General features: G+C 52.4%; 1 protein-coding gene and 1 long non-coding RNA gene across 8 annotated transcripts; both read right to left on the bottom strand.

Moving 5' to 3' along the window:
• Window positions 1–1,445: 1,445 nt before the first annotated feature.
• LOC123568724 (uncharacterized) lies at window positions 1,446–7,914 on the bottom strand. The gene is made up of 2 exons (XR_010580922.1): window positions 4,285–7,914; window positions 1,446–3,762 (listed from the first exon to the last, which is right to left on the bottom strand). It is a non-coding gene; the product is annotated as an uncharacterized lncRNA (long non-coding RNA).
• Window positions 7,915–9,784: 1,870 nt separating this feature from the next.
• SERPINH1 (serpin family H member 1) lies at window positions 9,785–20,320 on the bottom strand. Of its 7 annotated transcripts, none has more exons than XM_065528735.1 (6): window positions 20,253–20,320; window positions 18,681–18,835; window positions 15,591–16,246; window positions 13,732–13,830; window positions 13,392–13,624; window positions 9,785–10,791 (listed from the first exon to the last, which is right to left on the bottom strand). In XM_065528735.1, the coding sequence occupies exons 3-6, from the start codon at window positions 16,210–16,212 to the stop codon at window positions 10,489–10,491; spliced, it is 1,257 nt and encodes a 418-aa protein (XP_065384807.1). In that variant the 5' UTR covers window positions 16,213–16,246; window positions 18,681–18,835; window positions 20,253–20,320; the 3' UTR covers window positions 9,785–10,488. The 7 variants fall into 7 exon arrangements, with proteins under 7 accessions (XP_065384807.1, XP_005579168.1, XP_073870890.1 ...); XM_005579111.3 differs by having other exon boundaries at window positions 18,792–18,835; XM_074014789.1 differs by lacking the exon at window positions 20,253–20,320 and adding an exon at window positions 19,056–20,096.
• Window positions 20,321–21,840: the final 1,520 nt, after the last annotated feature.

Genomic DNA, 21,840 nt, shown 5'->3' with positions numbered 1-21,840 from the left:
TATTTTACATTCCTACCCACAGTGTAGGAGGGTTCCAATTTCTCCACATCCTCACCAACACTTGTGTCCATCTTTTTCATGTAGCAGTAATTTCTTTGGCTTGTTCCAGAATCTTACATTTTTTTTCTTACACACAAATTAGTATCTAATAAATATGAGTAGACCTTTATTGTTGTGTGGATTAATGGGAATCCAGGAAATAGCTTGTTTTGGCAGGAGGATGGACTCAATTTGATGTCCAGGAGACTTCTGGACATGGCGGTCTGAGCCTGGGAAAGGGGTCTGAGCTGAAGGCGGAGATGCAGACCTCATTGAAATGTGAGCCTCACCAACCCACAGAAGGTAAAAAGGCTATGAGAGAGGGTGAGTTTACCTAGCAAGAGTGTAGAAAGTGAGAGACGGATGGGGTCAGGACAGAGTGCTGGGAAACACCCACATTCAGGGGACAGGCAGAGGAAGGAGCCCCCAAGTGGAGGCTGTCCTAAAGAAGCAGAGGAGTCAGAGGAAAACTAGAAAGGAATGTCACCTTGGGAAAGACATCAAGGATGAAGAGTCAACAGGGTTAGAGACCATAACGGCTTCCCTACAATACAGATTTAGAATCTGTTGAAAGAAATGGGCAAAATGTCACATATTGAAGTTTTGTGATGGGTACTATTATTTATTTATTTTGAGATGGAGTCTTACTCTGTCAGCCAGGCTGGAGTGTAGTAGTGAGAGCTCTGTTCCCTGCAACCTCCACTTCCTGGGTTCAAGCAATTCTCCTGTCTCAGCCTCCCGAGTAGCTGGGACTACAGGCACACACTACCATGCCCAGCTAACTTTTGTATTTTTAGTAGAGACAGAGTTTCACCATGTTGGTCAGGCTGGTCTCAAACTCCTGACCTCATGATCCACCCACCTCAGCCTCCCAAAGTGCTGGGATTACAGGCAGAAGCCACCGCGCCCAGCTATGGGTACTATCATTTAATTGTCATGTATGTTGGAATTTTTTTCATAGGCATGAAATTAGTTGTTTTTTGTTTGTTTGTTTATTTTTTGAGATGGAGTCTCACTCTGTTGCCAGGCTGGAGTGCAGTGGCATGATCTCAGCTCACTGCAATCTCCGCCTCCCAGGTTCAAGGGATTCTCCTGTCTCAGCCTCCCAAGTAGCTGGGACTACAGGTGCACACCACCATGCCCAGCTAAGTTTTTGTATTTTTAGTAGAGACGGGGTTTCACCATGTTGGCCAGGATGGTCTCAATCTCTTGACCTCGTGATCTGCCTGCCTCAGCCCCCCAAAGTGCTGGGATTACAGGCATGAGCCACTGTGTCCGGCCGAAATTAGTTTTTTTAAAGTAGCAATAAAGAGATCACTGACCTTGGCAATTGCAGACTCTCTGGAGTAGAAGAAACAGAAGCCCGATTTCAGTGAAGGGGGATAAGAAAGGAGAGAAGTCAAGTGTGTTTTCATACCTGATGCATAATTTACTGACATCTCATTTAGCAATGACTGAGCACATATAACCCAAGTATCCCTGAGAAAACACAGTGTGTGTAACAGTCATTAATTACTTTCACAATCCCTTGGTGCCTCCCACATTGAGACCACTGTCAGCTAAGCCCAGCCAGCAGTGAGCAGTCCTTCCCCAAAAGGAGGAAAACTGCTTGCTAAGGAGCAGCAGGCTTCACCCCTAAATTGTAGATACTCCATTGTGATTCTTCTGTCAGAGTCTGCCATGGGTTCAAATACCATCCCATCTGCTGCAGACACTTGAGCCACCTTGGGATTGGCTGGGCTATCAGGGCCATGTGGCAGAGTTGCTTGCCTTTCATTCTGGACCACCTGGAAATTTTCCTTTTCTCTGGGCCCCACTCCAACCCTGCAGCCTTATAGTTTACTCAGTAAGCTTATAAGGATCAGAAAAACACACCAATATATGTTGCCTCTAAAATACACAGAAGCCCAAGAAGTGTACTTATTAACAGTAAGAGGCAGAAAGCCCAGCAAGTTGTCTTTCACTTTGCAGCGTCTTTCCTGGCATGATCCAGATCACTGAACACCCAGGAACTTCACGTAGGTGGCAGGCCCCTATGTTCTCACGAGATTTACTTCCATTCTCAGGCACACATGTATCTTATTGATGCATCTGAAGTACCCACTGCTTCTCCTTCTCCCAATCCTAGCAACGTAGTATAATCAATGTAGTGGACAAATATAATGGCCTGTGATATGGGAGAATGATCAAAATCCACATAGACAGAAAATCAGAGACTTGAGTTTCAAGACAAGATGAGAAAGGTGTACTGCTATCCCTGCCAAGAGAAAGAAAACCGCTAAGGGGACAGTCTACAGAGGACAAGAAAACATAATTCATCAGATAGTTTTACATTGTGGCAGAATAAAATTATAGTTTCCATAAAAAGACCACACCTGGAATAATAGCATCTGCAACTGAACTCACCCCGAGTAAGCTTACGGTAATGCCCTGTCATTCTCCGAGACCCGTGCCTTCTGCACAGACCAAATAGATGAGTTAAATGAAATGTGACAGAAACCACCGTTGCATCTTTCAAGTCTTTGATGGTGGCACAAGTTCCTGTGACTCCCCAGAGTTTATTATTGGTGTATTATTTTGGTAAGAAGGGGAAGATTGAGGGGTTTCCACTTCATCATTTTGCCATAATGATGCTTATTCCACAGGTCTGGAGGCTTATGTGTGAATTCTACCTGTAATTCCAATCATATCATGAAAGTAAAAAATAATCATCATAATTGCAGAATGGGTTCAGGGTCCCACTGCACTCGGGTCAAAACTCCAATTATTACCTGACCCACCTGAGCCTCTACACAGCAGCTTTCTGTGTCCTCAGGAATTCACATTAAATAGACTTAACATCCACTAATCCCTGAAAAATTTTCCTTTCACAGAGCACAATTCTCTGGCAAATGGCCCACGACCTTTTGCAGAAGGCTGAAGGAATGATTTACAGTATGTATCTCTGGTGCTATTAAAGGGGCTTTTGTGAAGGGTACCGGCCTCTCTTTCATTCTAGGGACTTGGGGTGAGAGGTTGAGATTCTGTTTTTAGTGGGTCAAGTCAAGCTTCCACTTGCCAGCTCTGGAGGGTTTGTGTTTTTCTGTTTGTTGGTTGTTTTGTTTTGTTGTTTCTGTTATAGAGATTGAGGAGGGCCAGGTGCAGTGGCTCATGCCTGTAATCCCAGCACTTTGGGAGTCCGAGGTGGGTGGATCATCTGGATCATCTGAGGAGTTTAAGACCAGCCTGGCCAACATGGTGAAACCCCGTCTCTACTAATAATACAAAAATTCACTGGGCATAGTGGCACATGCCTGTAATCCCAGCTACTTGGGAGGCTGAGGCAGGAGAATCGCTGGAACCCAGGAGGTGGAGGTTGCAGTGAGCCGAGATCGCACCACTGCAATCCCATCTAAAAAAAAAGAGAGAGAGAGAGATTAAAGAGGACCTTAAGAGCTGCCCATCTGTTTGGTCTCCTGGGTCCTATTTGGTCCTTGATTAATCAGCCTTTGCTGAAGTCATTTGTGGTCAGAACATGCTGATTGCCACCTGAGGTCTGATGTTCTGGGCGGTCGAGCGCTGTTCGCCCTCTGCTCCCCTGGGGTCCCATTATTTCCACTGAAATCATGGAGTCCATTTTCATGGCAGCATCTCCCACCAGTATGCCCACACCACAGAGAGCAAGTGCTGCATCATGCTTCACTCATGTGTTTCTGGGTGCCTTGGTGAAGGGAGTCTTCCAGGCTGTACAGGAGGAAATTAGGCATGTGGAACTTAGCCAAGGAGAGGGAGTGGGTCACACGGGCAACAGTCACCTCAACATTCCTCCCTCCCTTGGTCTTTGAATTGCATCTTCTATATTAAAACAAGGAACTTCTGGCATCTCGATTTCAGTGAGCACAGGCCTTGATTGAATCCAGGAGTCAGTCAACCAGTTAAGCAAACAGAACCACTCCTAGCTGCTCACACTGGCACATTGAATCTAGAATCTCAGCTAAATGTACCTATATTAATCAGTTCAGCCCAGTGAAAATCATATTCCTCCCTCCCTGGATTAGCACCCACAGAAAACATTCTCATATATGCTATCCAGACTTTTGCTGATATAAGTTAGCAAAATCTTGCAATTCTTTTGATGTGTGTGCTGCGTCCTCCCAGATTTGACTCAGGAATTAGGCAGGCAAGGATCTAACCCATGATGGGGCTGGAGACAATGTGAGTGTGGCATGAAGAGAACTAGCCTCCCCTCAGGTGACATATGCCCACCATATTTTGCTCCAGAAGTGGAGTCTAGTTTTCACGCCTTGAATTTGGGCTGGCCTCATGACTAGCTTTAACCAGGAGAATGTATGATAAGTGACATGATGCAAGAAGCCCAGGCCTCAGATGCTTAGCTCCTGCCTCCATTCTCCCGGAATCCTGAGGTCACCGTGCCATGAAGAAACTGGGAAGAAGGACCCTGTGGACAGAGAGGCCCAGCATCAGCCATCCCAACTATCCCAGCTGAGCCCAGCATCCAGTGATTGCAGTCATCTGAGCAAACCCAATTAAGTCACTACCTGTGGAGTGGCCTGTTACTCAGCAATAAATAACTAAAACACTGCAGGTTAACTTCAAGGCAAGGTCATTGCAACATCTTCAGGCACGGCGGCAGGAGCCTCCGCAGGCAGAGGAGCAGGGACTGCTTCTGCCACTAAGAGGCGCTGTGGAGTAGGGGTTGTTGGGGCGGCGGCGGGGGGCCTCTAAATTGTCTGTATCTTCCCACATGACCACTATCTCATTCTCATCGAGGTCTGGGCCCTAAGTTTCACCTGAGACAGAGCAGTACTATGAATTCAGTCGATAAATTGACAATGTAATTTGGCAACAGCAGCCTCAAATTCATGTCTTAAGAAATCAGAAGGCCGGGCACAGTGGCTCACACCTGTAATCCCAGCACTTTCAGAGGCCGAGGCAGGTGGATCACGAGGTCAAGAGATTGAGACCATCCTGGCCAATGTGGTGAAACCCCGTATCTACTAAATATACAAAAATTAGCTGGGTGTGGTGGTGCGTGCCTGTATTCCCAGCTACTTGGGAAGCTGAGGCAGAAGAATCTCTTGAACCCGGGAGGCGGAGGTCGCAGTGAGTCGAGATTATGCCACTGCACTCTAGCCTGGCAACAGAGTGAAAAAGAAGAAGTCAGAAAATGTGGCTCAGTGCACTCTCCTCTGCCTGGAGTTTCCCCTGCTGAGCTTGGGACCTCTGCTTACACCAAAAGTGGGTAAATGGAGAAATGACATGGAAAAAAACAAAGGAAAAGAGCTGTCCATTTCTCAGCGTGTGTCTTTTAAATACAAAGCCACTTCCTCATTCTTGCTGGAGCAGCCAGGTGGATCAGTGTGAACTGGGTGCGCCCAGAGGGATGGGGCACTGGAGACCACGTGGTGGAGCTGAGCAGACTGAGAAAAGTCACACTGAGAAAACGGAAGAAAAACGGCAAGATGCACGAAGGATGGTGTGTCTCCAGGGCACCTGAAGGGATACTGCTGTGCGTGTGTCATGCTTCTGTCTAGGGGCCTAGAAGATTCCGTGGGGGTCATGCTACCCTTTGAAATAGGCCTCTAAGGATGAGGGGGGCTCAACAGGCAGAGATGGGAGAGGCCTGGCACCAGGTACAGGAGACAGCATGGGCAAACAGGAAGGGGAGATGGTGATAACTGAGTGGAGCAGTAGAGGTAGCGGGAGTGGCAGGACAAAGGATTGGGAAACTTGAAGGGGTTGAGTGGCAAGGGCCATCTGTCCTGCCTCTAAGAACACTCACTGACCTGCTGTGTGCCTTATCCAGGGGGCTCCCATCACACAGCAGTTCGATCCTCCATCTCCCACTTCCACCCTCCTCACCGCCCCCCTCCCTGTGTTCCAGGGTCACCCTGCCTATTCCAACTGCTGCACCCCTGTTCCAGCTGTCCCTCACATCTGGAATGCCTCTTTCCTTCTTGTCATCCAGCTCTAGCCCCTTCTTCCAGGAGTCTCCCCTGACACTTCAGCCCAGCCTGAACCCAAGGCACTGTGGCATAATGGAAAGGATCAGACTTTTTACAGTTGCAGAGAGGTAGGCTCAAATCCCAGCTCTGCTGTATGATTTCTTTTTTTTTTTTTTTTTTTGACGGAATCTCACTCTGTCGCCCAGGCTTTCACTCTCTCTTCCAGGCTGGAGTGCAGTGGCACGATCTTGGCTCACTGCAACCTCCACCTCCCAGGTTCAGCGATACTCCTGCCTCAGCCTCCCGAGTAGCCAGGACTACAGGCAAGCACCACCATGCCCAACTAATTTTTGTATTTTTAGTAGAGACGGGGGTTTCACCATATTGGCCAGGCTGGTCTTGAACTCCTGACCTCGTGATCCACCCACCTCGGCCTCCCAAATTGCTGAGATTACAGGTGTGAGCCACCACGCCCGGCCTGCTGTATGATTTTGAATCACTACCTTCTCTTATTAGTAACTATTAATAATATTTACTGGCTATGTATTTGCCAAGTACCAGGGATTACCTCATTTAACTTTCACCACAACCTTATGAGGTAAGTACTGTTATCATTTCCACCTTACTACTGAGGAAACTGAAGCTCAGAGAAGGTAAGTAACTGACCCAAGGTCACACAGCTAGGGAGTGGCAGAGCTGGGATGCCCATCAGACCTGTCAGGCTCCAACGCCTCTGCTGCTAAACACCATAGCTCCCACTGGACAGCTTCCTTAGAATGGGCATTTATTAGGCACTCCCTGTGTGCTGGGCATTCTGCTAGGTGCGGTGATGCAGCAGGACACAGGCAGACAAGGGCATGCTCTCTCGGAGGCCACAGCTGGAGTGTCAGGAGGACAAGGAGCCCCGTGCTGCGGGGACTGGGGAAAAGTCCCTGCAAGCTGTGACTGCCCCCTGCAAGCTGTGGAGCACGGAGCTCACACATGTCAGTAACTTCTCCTTCCTCTACAGCCAGGAAACCTGGGTTCCCAATGGGCCAAGCTCTGTCATTGACCTGCTGGGTAGCCTTGAGCTGGTCACTTCACCTCTCTGAGCCCCAGTTTTCTTGTTCATAATGTGGGGCAGTAATAGCTACTCCGGAGGGAAGTCTGAAAATTAAATAAAATCATACATGGCAGTGCAGGGCACACAGTAGGCACTCAGGAGAAGGCTAATCCGCATCTCCCCCACTTGCATCCACATCTGGGACCCACACAATCCAACAGGCTCATTATCTCCCGAGACTTTAACAAGCACCAGGGTGAGAATAACAGGGTGATCCCTCCAATGGCCTCCAGGCGGCAGGAAAACTCCACACAGGGCAGTGATGGGCCACTGGGGACAGCAACACTGGCTGGACCAACCTCTAGAACCCACCCTACCCCTAACTCACCCATCTCTGCCACCTGCACTGCCACTCCCACACCAGCAACTCCAGTCATCACAGACTGGTGTTTGAGATGCAACAGCACAGACCTCTTACCACCCTCCCCACCTGAGTCAGGATGGAGAAGCATGGCCTCAAGAACCCCTTTGGGTCCTCTGGGTGGCCCCACACCCATGCCTGGCTTATTTTACTGCCCATTCCCACTTGGTGGGGGAGCTGTCACGGGCTGAACTTCAGGGCCAGGAAGCCTAGGTTCCAGTCCAGTCTCTGCCTTCTCTGAGCTGCACCTTGTAAAGTTAGGATGACTTCCCACCTAACAGGGCTATTGCGGGGATTAAGTGAGATGGATACAGATTGTATGCAAGTTAACGTGCCTTCTTTACTAGAATCTGTACTCAGTGCTGGGTTCCAGGCACTGTGTTAGGGGCCTCTCCTGCCCTTCCTATGTGGCAAAGCAACTACCCTACCGACTAGGATCGAGTCCCAGTTCGGCCCCCACTGACTGTGCAGGCGAGGAGGAGGTACCCAACACAGTCCCTTTTGACACAGTCCTCCGGTTGGATGCCTCATGGTCCTTAGGGCTCCTGACACCATAACTCAGGGAGAGAGAGGGATGCACAGGATGGAGCCAGTGGCCAGGGAGGCAGAGGAGCAGAGGATATTGGGCTGGAGCCCCATCTCTGCTGCTCACTTAACCACTCAGCCTGTTATCTCACCTGTAAAATGGGAAAAATCCCTTACTAGCCAAGTTGTTAGGAAGCTTGGATAAAATTGTACATATCAAGTATTCGGCACATAGGAGGAGCAAAACACAAAGCAGTACCAGCTGGTTTCACTCAAAGCATTATTCTGATCCGGAAATGCCTACTCACCCTTTAAAGCAGCCCACATGTCACCTCCTCCTGGAAGTCTTCCTCGATATGTGCATGATGCTACACTAGGTGCAGGACTTACAGCAATAGACAACCAACCATGGACCCTCTCTTCATGGAGCTTCCATTCTAGGAGGGGAGGCATGCAGGGAAGTCTTAAGTGGGTAATTTCATAGTGCTAAGGAGTCAGTAAAGTGAGAAATCATGGTAGAGAAACTGAGGTGGGAGAGGGACTGGTTATGTAGGGTGGTCAGTGAAGGCCTCTCTGAGCAGACGTTTACGCTGAATCCTGGATGACAAAAAGCAACACTGTAAACATCTACAAAAACAGCCTGCCAGGCAGAAACGACAGCTAGTGCAAAGGCCCTGAGGCAGGGGGACAAGCGTGGCACACAGAACAGAATGATCCAGGTGCCTGGAACACAGTGAGCCCTGAGCACCCTGGTCACTGTCCAAGTCTCCACCTCTAGACAAAGCCCCTTGAGGATAGAGATCTGAATGATTGAGCTGAAGCACAGGACGGCCCTGGGACTCTGAGCAGTCTTGCTGAAACTCTGTTGTGGCAATGACGGGAGTGAATCAGCTAGCCCTTCTGCAGACCCATGTACATCTTGGTGGCTACTGCTGGATTGCTCAGCCAGGAAAGGGGTCCCTTCCTGAATCAACAATCCCCAGGTCACAATCTTTGGCAGAGGAAAGCTGGAGGTGCCCAGAGAAAAAAATGACCTGTCCAAGGTTAAATGGCCAGCAGGCAGCAGAGATGGGGCTCCAGCCCAATATCCTCTGCTCCTCTGCCTCCCTGGCCACTGGCTCCATCCTGTGCATCCCTCTCTCTCCCTGAGTTATGGTGTCAGGAGCCCTAAGGACCATGAGGCATCCAACCGGAGGACTGTGTCAAAAGGGACTGTGTTGGGTACCTCCTCCTCGCCTGCTACAAATCCAACACTTCGGGCCACCTAAGGGCAAGGATCCCCACAAGCTCCTTCCAAAGCCCAGCCTAAAGCCAGGCAACTTACTAAATGTGTGCCTGAGTTTGTACCTGCGGCCCTGGATGCAGCATGAGGTCAGTTAGCAATGAAAGGCTAGAGGAGCTAGGCATAGTGGCTCATGCCCATAGTCCTCCCTGTAGTCCAGTACTCTGGAGGTTGAGTAAGGAGGTTCGCTCGAGCCCGAGTTTGAGTCCAGCCCGGGCAACATAGTAAGACCCACTTCTTAAAAAAGGGTAACGAAAGAAAGGTGAAGAGGTTGAAGACTGGCTCCAGGTCCAGTGCTCTCATTCAGGCCCTGCAGCTGCAACTTCTCCAGGGCTGCCAGAGCCAGAACAATTTCCCGGGTCAGCACGGAGTGCACCTGCCACTTGGCGAGGTCTGCACAGTGATCTGCCAGCATTCCAGGGCCTGATATAAGCCATCAGTAGCAAGTCTGCCTTAACAGGAGACCTTGTCCCCTGGGAAGAATGGTGTAAAAATCTCCTGATCCAATCTTCTTCCACGCTTCAACAGAATTTCATTGGAAAAGTTTTATTGAAAAAAAAATTGTACAAATAAGTTCTTGGATTGATAGCAACAAAGGCTCATGTTCCCCCTTCCCTCCCCATCTTTGAAGAACTAAAAAAGGAAGAAACAAAAACAAAAAGTTCATCCCCACAATGCCAGACACGATGCTTCTTGACCAGAGTCTGCCCAGAAGCCCCTCCTGGGAGCTCTTTCTCCATCCGCCTCACTGTGGCCAGGTCATTCTGGGGGTGCCTGGTCCCAGGGGCTGCAGCACCTAGTTTTATAGTTGGGAGAGGTTGGGATAGAGCTAGGGAGGCAGCTGAGGTGTTTTGGCGTCAGGAGAAGAGGGCTGGCTGACCCCGCTAGCTCAATTTGGTCTCACAGGTGAGAAGGTACCTGGCTATAAATATGAACACTGATTGAGGCAGGCTTGATCTGGGACTTTGAGGGCAGGCAGGATGACTGTGGCCCAGGTCCCACAGGATGTGGAGTTTCCAAGCTCAGCATCATGGTATCTGGGGCCCATGTCCAAGTGGAGTGAATTCTAGCTGGGAAGGTCCGCTCAGGCACACGGGAACCCTGGTCTTTTTTTCCACCCCCACCCCATGGAATATCCAAGGCTGGTACCTCACCTACCCCCAAACCCCAATAGCACCCATGTGTCTCAGAAGCCTTTGGCTGCCTCCTGCCATCCTGTGTGCACCCTAAGGCCCTATAACTCGTCTCGCATCTTGTCACCCTTAGGCCGGACCAGGCGCCCAATGAACAGCAGGGAGCCGCTCTGGGTGTCCCGCACCAGGAAGATGAAGGGGTGGTCGGCGTAGAACAGCTTGGGACTGCGCAGCTCCTCGCGCCCATAGATGTCCTGGTCAAAGGGGTTGCCGTCTGTGTCCAACTCAAAGGCGGTGGCGTGGAATACGCTGGCCAGGTACAGGTCCTTCTTGCCTGACATGCGTGACAAGTCGGCCTTGTTCTTGTCAATGGCCTCAGTCAGGCCCAGCCCAGCCAGATGTTTCTGTGGGAACAAGGAGGTGTGCCAGGTGAGGCCATGGCATGCCAGGCTCCTCCACCCTCAAACCCTCCACCCCATATTACCCTGACTGCTCCTCAGAGAGGAGAGAACTGCTCCCTGGCCACCTTCTGTATGCCAGGCATGGCACTGGGCACTTCAAACCACAGCTTTCTCAATTCTCACTGCAACCCTACAAGGGCTTCTAATCCCCACTTCACAGATGAGGAAGCTGAGACTCAGAAAACAAGTGAGAAACTATCCCAGCACTGCCCAGCCGCAGTTCAGGGACAGGCAGCATGGGCACCACCCAGGAGCTTATCTGAAATGCTCATGTCCTGACCCCAGCCCAGACCCCCTGAATCAGAATCTCTGGGATTGGGCATGGATTCCTTTTCACAAACTCCCCAAGTGCTTTCTTAGCATACTCAAGTTTGCGAAAGACTGATCTAAGGACAACTATGTCCACATCACTCTGGGGCTTAACACCTGTCCAGAGTGATAGGATGCCTGGAATTTGCTTCAGAATAATCGGATGCAGGGGGGAATTGGTGGGTAGAGATGGCTCACTATTGGCCGTGAGCTGATAATGCTTGAAGCTGGGTGATAGACACTTGAGGGTTTGTTACACTAATCTACTTTTAATTTATTTTTCCAATGTTCCATAGTAAAAAGTTAAAACACATACACAAACACACACACGCATCTTTCCACCGCCCTGCACAGCTCTTGGAAGCCAACCATAAGCTCTTTAACATATGACCTGTGCCTCCGTGGCAGCCTCCAGCCACATCCCTTGGCACGCCCCACCCCACTCTCCAGACAGCCTCACTGGACAGCTTATACCCTGGATGGCCATCCTGTCTCCCATTTGGGCTCTTTAGAACCCACTTCTTTCAGGAAGGTTTCCCGAGCCCACAAGACGAGTGGTGTCTCCCTGGACCTTCCTGTTATCAGTCTGGTGCTGCCTGTCTCTCTCACCTGGCTTGGAGCTTCCTGAGGGCAGGGCCCACGTCCAGGGCTCTCCCTGGCTCTCAATGCAGGAGAGAGGACAGTAAAGGGCTGTGGGCTGAGTAAATGGCAGGGCCCAGGGTTCTGCAGGATAACCTCCACCTCCCTGGCAAGGCCACACAGGAATTAGGCCTGAGGTCCTGAGACTCAGGGGGTCCTGAGACAGGCATTCGAGGTAGGCCCAGCTCTTCCCACCCTGACAACCTCGCACACGTCATCCACCTCAAATTTCCCAACTCAATCTACCCCATGAACTGGGGGGTGGGGTCTCCACTGAGGGTTCCAGGAAGACACCAGAGGAACAAGGGGAGAAGGGCGTGGGACAACAGTCACTGGAGAAGGGGCTAGGGAAGGATCAGGCCCAGGACCAGGAGAGAGGCAGTGACCCCTCTCCAGGAACTCCCAGGGTCTACAGCACAAACCAGTACAAGCTTCACTTGTCCCTGGTTTGGAGCCTAAGCCCCACTTCATCTCCAGCTTTCTCTCTCCAAGCTGTCTGGGCAGCAAGTCTGGATCAACTCTGCAGGTGAGAAACATTTTTGGCATCCAAGGAAAAAATGACACAAAAGTTTCCTTTTTTGGGTAAGTCAAAAATCTCTCTCTTGATGACAAAAAGGCCGCTATTATTTTACCTTGAGGTCTAATTGCAACTCCACCACTTACGAGCCTGGGGAAACTTAGCGAGTCATTGCTTCTCTCTGAGCCTCTGCCCACTGCCCAGGGTGGCTGCAAGGGAGAATCTTGAGCATGTGTGTTAAGTTTCTGGCCACCCTAGATGACCCATAGCTACCAGTCTGATTATTGCATGGTAGATAATCCTCCAGCTTAAACAATCTATAACTGGGGGCACTTCAGACCTCAGAGGAAGTGCTGTGATCGAAGGTGAGCTCTGGTGCAAGATGTCTGAATTACTAGCTGTGTGACTTTGCACAGGTTACTTAATTTTTCTGAGCCTCAGTTTCCTCATCTCTAAGATGAAATTTATAGTCCTACCTAATAAAGTTGTTTTGAGGATTAAAAGAGTTTAATACATACAAAGGCTGGGTATGGTGGCTCACACCTGTAATTCCAGCACTTTGGAAGACGGAGGCAGGCGAATCACTTGAGGTCAGGAGTTCAAGACCAGCCTGGCCAACATGGTGAAATCCTGTCTCTATTAAAAATACAAAAATTAGCTGGGGGTGGTGGCTCATGCCTGTAATCCCAGCTACTCGGGAGGCTGAGGCAGGAGAACTGCCTGAATCCGGGAGGTGGAGGTTGCAGTGAGCCGAGATGGCACCATTGCACTCCAGCCTGGGCAACAGAGTGAGACTCCATCTCAAAACAAAAACAAAAACAAAAATAAAAACATATAAAGTGCTGAGAAGAACGTCTAGCATACAGGAAGTGTTCCGTTATATTTAGCTGCTGGTATTATCATCATCTTCCCAAGGGCAGGGCCCACACCTCCTGTCCCAACTTCCCCTATCACAGAGCCCAGCACTGCCTGGACATCCAGAGGGTCTTGGGATAGACCTGCTGAATTGGTGAGTGGGCCCCCAACACCTCCCCCTGACTCCAAGCCCTGCAGGCCCCTGGGCTGGGCCACCCCTTACCTGCAGGTCATGGGTCACCTCCACCACACCCTTGGGCAAGGAGATGGCGACAGCCTTCTTCTGCATCTTCCCCATCCAGATCTTCAGCTGCTCTTTGGTCAGCAGCTTTTCAAGGCGCTCAAGAGGCTCCACGTGATGGGGCATGAGGATGATGAGGCTGGAGAGCTTGTGGGCCAGGGGCATCTCCACGATTTGCAGCTTTTCCTTCTCGTCGTCATAGTAGTTGTAGAGGCCTGGGAGAGGGGCGGAGAGGACACTGGGCACCCTGTGTGCAGGGGTCAGACCCTAACTACCCTTAGATCTCCACCCACCTTGACACCCTGCTCCTCACAGCACCTACCTGTCCGGTGCATCATCATGACACCCACGGTATAGGACCGAGTCACCATGAAGCCACGGTTGTCCACCATCTTGTGGTGGAATTTCTCATCCCAGTGTGCTGTAGTTGGGGCAAAACACAGTGTCAGAGACACATGGCCGCCCCCAGACACAATCACAGCCCACAGCCACCCCCAACTGCAGACCCTTGATTTGTCCCTGCCACAGGTCTTTGCTCCATTCTTCAGAGCCCAGCTGTAGAGCACCCAGCCCACAGAGTCCATGTTCCCAGCTTTGGGAAGGGGTCTTGGCCCCAGGACATGCCATCTGAGGATGCGGTTCCCTACAGTTAGTGCCTGGCTGCTCCCACATGAAACAGAATGTATTCCACCCTCAGTTCAGCCACCTACCTCTATGGCCACCCCCAGCTCTGGCACTTGTCAGATATTTTGGAAACATGCTCTGAGGTGGGCTTTCTACCCTACCTGGTACCTGAGGGACAGCTGTGCCCTGGGCAGGGAGTGCCCCATGACCACCCTTAATTTTTTTTTTTTATTTTTCTTTTTGAGATAAGGTCCGTCCTACTCCGTCCCCCAGCTGGAGTGCTGTGGTGCAATCACGACGCACTGCAGTTTTGAATTCCCGGGCTCCAGCAATCCTCACACCTCAGCCTCCAGAGTAGCTGGGACTACCAACATGTGCCACCACGCCTGGCTAATTTTTTGTAGAGATGGGGTCTCGCCATCTTACCCAGGCTGGTCTCGAATTCCTGGGCTCATGTGATCCACCTACCTTGACCTCCCAAAGTGCTAGGATTACAGGAATGAGCTACTGTGCTCGGCCCACCCTTCATTTTTCTCTGCAAGTTCCATCTCCATGACCAGAAAATCACAACAAAAAATATCTGAGAGTGGCCTGAACCCTGCCCTTGCTCACAGCCAGACCTGTGTTCCAATCCAAGCTCAGTCACTGACTCGGGGAGACCTCACCTCTCCTAGCTTGGCCTCATTTGTAAAACAAGGGTTACTTCATTCTCACAGCAAACTGTGAGAATAGTATTGTCTATGTAGGTACTCAAAAATATTTATTAACCCTACATCTAATCTTCAACTGAAGACAGAGGCATCTGGGCCTGAGTCCTGGCTTTGCTTCCTCCTCGCTGAGCCTGTTTCCTCACTGTGAAATGAAGGTAACACTGCCTGTCCCCAAGGTTGCTTTAAGGATTCCGGGTCTTGGTCGGTTATGATGGCTCGCACCTGTAATCCCAGCACTTTGGGAGGCCGAGGTGGGCAGATCACTTGAGGCCAGAAGTTTGAGACCAGCCTGGCCAACATGGCAAAACCCTGTCTCTACTAAAAATACAAAAATTAGCTGGGTGTGGGGGTAGGCGCCTGTAATCCCAGTTACTCAGGAGGCTAAAGCAGGAGAATTGCTTGAACCTGGGAGGCCAAGGCTGCAGTGAGCTGAGATCGTGCCACTGCACTCCAGCCTGGGTGATAGAGTGAGACTATCTCAAAATAAAAATAAGTTTAAAAAAAGGATTCGGGTTCTTTCTCTAGCTCACTACTGAGGCAGAATGGATTATTAAATTTTATTCGTTCCAAGATATAAAGGAGGAGCACTTTGACGAAGTTCGGTCGGAACATATTCCATGGAGTCCCTCTGGGGCCTCGGCTCCCTGAACCATTCCTTTACACACTACCTGTCTTTGAATCTAGTTTCCAGTCTGTACAAAACGCTCAGTGATAGTCCTGCCTCCCTGGGTTGTCACAGCATAAATGAGAGGCAGTGAAGAATGGAGCGCATGGAATGTCGTCCTAACTCTTGTAGGGGGTCCTGGCAGGAGGAGGAAGAGGACCCCTGAGCGCACCCCCGACTCACGCTTGAAGAACATGGCGTTGACTAGCAGGGCGCCGTCCGTGCGCTCCACGTCCTTGGTGACCTCGGGCAGCTTGCCGTCTGTGGTCTGCGCAGCCCACTCGTTGATGGACTGCAGCGCGCTGCGCTTGTCACGGAAGTTGATCTTGGAGTGCTCGCAGTTGTAGTGCTGCTTGCTGCTGCGCACGAAGTCATCAGCGAAGCTCACGGAGCTGGGTCCGTATAGGCGGCTGCCCAGCTTCCAAGTCACGTTGCGCGCCGTGGAGTTGCTGAGTGAGCGCAGCAGCTCGCCCAGGCCGGTGTGCACCTCCTCATCGCGCAGCTGCTCAGCGCTCAGCACTGCCTTGGCCTGTGACGCCGTGGTCGCCTTGCCACCCAGCGACACGAGCCCCAGCGACGAGGCCACCACCACGGGGGACACCAGGATGTTCTCCACTGCCTGGTCCTTGGCCATGGCCTGGTACAGGCTGAAGGCCAGGCCGGCGCTGCGCTCAGCAAGCGTGGCCGCCTTGGGACTCAACTTCTCTGCGGTTCCAGGAGCTGCTGCAGCTGCAGGTTTCTTCACCTCGGCGGTCAGAGCCACCGCAAGAAGGCAGAAGGCGCTGAGGAGCAGGAGGGAGTGCATGGCTGGGAGGTGGTTTTCGTGCACCACGGTGGGCCTGTGAGGGTTGCACAGACAGGGTGGTCTTGAAGCCCAAGGCCTTCCTCCCCCAACAACCACCCCCAGCCCTCTGGCTACCACAAGTCCCCTGGAGATGGGGGCAAGAGAGCCCACAGTCCAGGAATCCCAGACCTGACTCAGGGTTGCCAGCCTCTCAGAGGCTTCTGTGACCTCCCTACTCAAAGCAGCATTCCCAGCAAGTCACCACCAGACCACCTTATTGATTTCCTGCATTGGCCAACCAACACTTCCACTTATTTGTGTGTTTATTACATATCTATTTCTGCTCCTAAGTAGGCTGTGGCCTCCAGAAGGACAGAAAACCTAGCCAATCTGGTTGCCACTATATCCCCCGTGCCTAGTACACAGTAGGCCTCAGCTCTTCCTGAATGAAGGTAAAACAGGGTCACTTGGCCAGACCTGGGGTCCTCATCAGTTTTATAGAGTGGTCAGCCCTGATCTCACATAACCTTGGGGGCCCTTTTTCAGTGAGAAAAAAGCAGCAGCTGAGCTGAGAATCTGCAGGAAGCCCAGATGCCTGGGCAAGGGATGAGAGACAGACCTGGAGAGCTGCCCCGCCCCCATGCCTTTCTTTCTGCTCTGGGATGTTAATGAGTCACCGGTTGGGTCACTCATTAAATGGGGAGCCCAGATGCTTCACTCTGCTGCCCCAAGGGTGACCCTGAGAGTGTGTGTGTGTCCTGTGTCCACTCAGCCTCAGTCTCCCTTTTCCAGGCTGAAGGGTCCAGGTCTCCATGCCCAAGGCTTCTCTCTGGGCAGGAACTTGGAATGTCCATCTGCCCACGGTGCTCCTGGTGCGGATGGGAAATCCCCAGGACAAAAGCTCCTGAGGGACCAACTCCTTTGAAGACTCGGTGGGGGTGGGGAGGAAGCTTCCTGACATAGCACAAGGACAGGATACTAGGGAAAAGGGTGAGTCACACACAGCTCGATAGAGCAGTGACCCCCTCCCCCATCACCAGCAGCTGGCCAGATGTGCAATCAGCCTCCAAGGAAGCTGGAGCCATGTCAGATTCCATTCTGCCCTCCCATCTGACAGCCTCTGCCACACAGGCCATTTGCTCCAAGGCTTCAGGGTTGCCCTCAGGCCTCCTCCCCAAGCCCCAGCAGTAGCAGTGGCCCCCAGGACAAGCCCCAGTCCCCTCTCTGGGGCCTCCAGTTGAGACAGTCTCTGTTCCTGGGATACTTCCACACTCCCTCTCTCCCTTCAGGCCATTATCCTCCTCTACGTCATGCAACAGCAGAGGAGAGATGACAGCGCAAAGGGAAGGATAGAAGGAACCCTGATGGAGGCTGCAGTACCACTGCTCTGGTAGATCCCAACTTGTGGTCATCCTTGAAGAAGACCGAAATTTGAGATCCTGGTGGAAGACCCTCAGGACTCTGGCTGCCTGGGGACCACTGTATTTCTGGGAAGACTCTACTGCTGCCATCCCAAAAACCGGGACAGGTTCCCCATCTCCCGGGACTGCCACCCTCCTCGAAGCCTTGAAGGTGCAGTATAAGAGAAGCAAAGGGTCCAAGGGGAGGGAGGTGGGGAGAAGAGGGAAGGCCCAGAGATCTACAGATGTCTGGCAGGAGCGGGGAGATCTGAGTCTCACCCTAAAATGAAGGGGGGATCTTGGGGCCTAGAATAAACCCCAAGACACCTTCCTCCCAGCCCTGGCTCCTTCCCTGCCAGAACTGGAGCCTCAAAGGCAGAACAACCATATAATTTATTGTACAAACAAGGACACTTATAAAAGTAAAAAGGGCACTACTAATTATTACACCAGGATAATAGGCATATGGCCACCCTACTCAAAAGCCACCTCTGATCCGGACCAGTGATGCTGGAGCTCAGACCGCAACAGAGGCCACCAGCCTCCCTTCCCAGAGAAGGCAGCTGAAGAGCCCGCTCCCAGCCATGCAACGTGGCAGGTACCATCTTGACAGCCCCCACCCGCACCAGCCAGAACCTCAAAGGACTGGGAGGGGCTTCTCAAGCAAGCTCCAAATAACTGGTTTGGGATTCCTCAGGCAGCTTGCTAGGCCCGCAGCAGCTTAGCGCCTGCTCCTGGTGGTGACGTGGCAGGCAGGAAGCTGAACTGTCTCCACCGGCCGGCAGAGGGGGGCTTCCAGCCTGGGAAGCAGGTCTGATTCAGGTCCCTGGGGGTGCCACGTATTTGCCCGGGTACTCCAGGAGCCTTCTTGGCCTTAGTTCCCTTCCCATCTGCACATGGATCTCTGAAGGGAGATGCGCTACTGGGGAGAAGGGCAGCCCCATTAAACCCAGCAGCAGGAACGGGGAAAGGCAAGTTACTGCAAGCAGGCCAGCCTCCCACAGCCCAGCCCATCTCGCCACAGAGAAATGCCGGCCCTCAGGCCAAGGTTAGCTGAGTTACAGTCCCACAAAGAAAATACAAGATCACCTAGCCAGGACTGTGCCCACAGCTAGTCGGACTGAGCAGGTTCTGGAAGGGAAAGGGAGGAGATGATGGGGGCCACCAGAGGGTCCCAAACACTTGAGAGGTCTAAAGTACCTGGAAACTGCCTCAGAGGGAGGTCAATGCCTGCCTTTTTCATTCTGAAAGAAAACAGAAGAGTGAAGAGGACGGGAGAGGGCAGAGGACAGATGGTGAGGAGGCCCCTGGCGCAGAGGGCACAACCAGTTCCCAATCTACAGGGCCCTTGGAGGTCGACCACCTCACTGTACAATGGGAGAAAAGAGGCCAGGGCAGGGGGCCACCCCAGGTCCCTCGGGATAAACAGGGGTCCGCCTTCCTAGCACAGGGGTTCTTCCTCACAGAAGCACAGATCCCCTCCGGAGGGCTGCATGCGGTGTCCTGTTACACAGCCAGTACAAAAAATCTCTGCTGGGATTCCCGGTGACAGAGGAGACAAAGGAGAGGACGGGAAGGGGGGATGGGTACATGAACCATCTGAAGACAGTAGGGTGTGGCCCCGGTCAGAATTCCGGAGAACCAAAGCCCCCCTCATTCTCCCCAGGCCTCCATCTGGGCCCTACAGCTCAGAGGGACCAGCCGGAAAAAAAGGAAGAGGAGGGGCTGAGACTCTGGGCCAGTCTGGAAGTGCATTCATTGTCCCTCCTGCTCTCCAGCCACCTCAGGAATGTTTCTAAGCTGGGGGGCAGGGAACCCCAGCCTCTGGAAGTTAGACTCTGCAGTTTAACTAAACCCTGCAGTTACTCCAAGAACCCGGTGGCAGTGGACAGAAGGAGAGACTCAAATCCTTCTAGTCAGCCCCTTCATCCCCAAAGCAGAGCAGACCCTGCTGACCCCTACTCCCTTTTTCGGAGGGTAGGGAGCCTCGCTGGCCAAGTGTTTCCCTTGACTGCCATCATCCAGGCTGCAAGCTGCTGATGAGAAATTGAGCCACTGTCGCCCACTTCTATCAGAGCACATGGACCCCAGGAGTCAAGACTATTTCACCTCCTTTCCCACCACCCTACTACCTTCAGGAGGCTAAGATTCCCTCAGCAAGCCTGTGAGGAGGCTGGGCCACCAATCACTGCTGCCCCTGAGTCTCAACCATAGAACGGAAGTGACCGGGAACTGCGAGGCCGGCCTGTCCTCCCTACTCCTGCGGGAAAAGGCATCGGACCCCATCTCCTTCCTCCTCTGTGTCTTTCCGCAGAGGCTCTGCTCTCCGCCCCCAGGCCCCTTTACACAGCACCTATTCTCATCTCTGCCAGCACCACCTTCTAGGGATCCCTGCACTTTTTCCCAGTCCTCCGAGTGCACGGACTCCCACCCCGGCTCCTATCTCCGCCCTAGCCCTCAGCTGGCTCCATCACCGGGCTAGCCCTGGGCTCTCGATTCCAAACCCTCCAGCGGCCCACAAAGTGCCGGGGGCTCCAGTTTGCAGGCTCTGGCTTGGCCCCCAACGCTTCGCAGGGTCCCCTAGCCCTTCTCACTCACTCGCGCACCCCCAGATTGTTCGGCGCTCCCCCGGGCCGCACGCAGGCGTCTCCCGCGCCTCACCTGGGTCGGGCTGGGCTGGCGCCGGGACGTGACTCTCGCTCTCGAGCCACGACACGATTCTGCTCTTCGCCCGCTCCCCGGCTCCTGGGATCTATATATGGCAGTCCCCACCCCCTCCTGCCCGTCCCGAGAAACTTCTGGAAAGTTGGAAACGCTTCCGGAGGGCGCCCCAGCTCCGCCAAAAAAAGCCAAAGACCTCCCTCAAACCTCCCCAGCCCCCGGCCCCTCCCTCTGCCGGCGCCTCCCGGTCCCTGGGTCCTACTGCCCCCCTCGGCGGCCCAGGCTGCGGGGCGCCGGGAGTCCCCACGGGGACCAGCGTGTCCTTCAGTGTGCGAGACTCCTCCCACTCCCAGGCTCTCTGCACAAGCTAGCCCACTCCTAATTGCATATTCCTTCAGGCACCCTTTTCCCCTCAGGGGCTCTGCTCCAAGCAGAGCCATCTCCCCTTCTCCCCGCTCTCCCCCATTTTCAAGCTGAAACATAATTGAGCCCTATGCACCCCTCTCCCTCTCAGGGGAGACGGTCACGCTTCTGAAGGCAGTGCCCTTCTCCATGCTTGTTCATTCAAAAAACCTCAACCTCAGCGATGGCCAGAGGGAGAGGGAGCCGACCGGACCCAGTACCTGCCTGGCACCCGGAAGGTTCAAGTCTTGGAGTAATAGAAGCAGAGATGCCTGGGGAACTTCAGGTGGTCTGGCTGGGCTTGGAGGAGTGCAGAGGAAGGAAAACCTGGCTCTCCACTGAGCAAGGTGCTGTGTGACCCTAAGCAGATTACTTTCCCTTTCTGGGCCTCTGTTCCCTTGGCTGTGAAGTGTGGTGCTAAGGCATCCCTTGCTTTTTCTCCCCTCTCTCTCCCTTTCTCAATCCTTGTCACCCCAGACCCTCTTCCTATTGCATCCCCTCCCTGTCTGGGTCCCCTTCCACAGGCCTCAGGTCTCACTGTCAATTCCTACCCCACCCTCGAAAACTGATAGCTCCTTGACCTCCGAGTTAAGCTAGGGTATTCATTACTGTTCTAGGTGCTGAGGACACAGCTGAGAGCTGAACAAAGTCCTTGCCCTGTGCAATGTCCATCTGAGGGGTATGCGCATGTTAGTAGGGAATTCAGTGAGGCAGATTGTTTAGGAAACCCTAAATAATCTGGGCGATGGTGGCTCAATTTCTGGTCAGCAGCTTGCAGCCTAGATGATGGCAGCCAAAGGAAAGACTTGGCCCTACCCTCCGAAAAGTCCTCTTTAGTAGTTTAATGATACCTATTGGATGGACACAGTATGGAGAGAAAGGGACAGGGTAGGGACTCTTCAGTCATTCATTCATTCATTCATTCATTCATTCATTCAACAAACTGTGTTGAGCGTCGTCTTTCTTCTAGGTGCCTGCCTGGATCCTGAGGAGCAAAAAAATACCAGCACCCAGCAAAGGAGTCAATCACCTGGGTCCCTGCCCTCCATTATGATTGTGGGGAAGCCTGCTGGTGGTGACACACCTCTCTGTCTGGGTAGGCTTCTGCTGCTCAGAGTCTTTTGAGTACAAAGACTGTGGGAAATCTCAGATCCCAAAAGCTTCAGACTCTGTGGTTCAGGGTCAA

The sequence above is a fragment of the Macaca fascicularis genome, chromosome 14 (genome assembly GCF_037993035.2).
Source record: "Macaca fascicularis isolate 582-1 chromosome 14, T2T-MFA8v1.1".
Classification (NCBI taxonomy): domain Eukaryota; kingdom Metazoa; phylum Chordata; class Mammalia; order Primates; family Cercopithecidae; genus Macaca; species Macaca fascicularis.
This window is presented reverse-complemented; position numbering and strand designations above follow the sequence as displayed.

Excerpts from the sequence above, each read along its gene's own strand:
- SERPINH1 (XM_015435504.3), bottom strand. The coding sequence starts at position 16,212 with ATGCACTCCCTCCTGCTCCTCAGCGCCTTCTGCCTTCTTGCGGTGGCT. Across the intron at positions 13,625-13,731 it reads CATGATGATGCACCGGACAG|GCCTCTACAACTACTATGAC; the intron begins GTAGGTGCTGTG and ends CCCCTCTCCCAG. Across the intron at positions 10,792-13,391 it reads AGGTGACCCATGACCTGCAG|AAACATCTGGCTGGGCTGGG; the intron begins GTAAGGGGTGGC and ends TTGTTCCCACAG.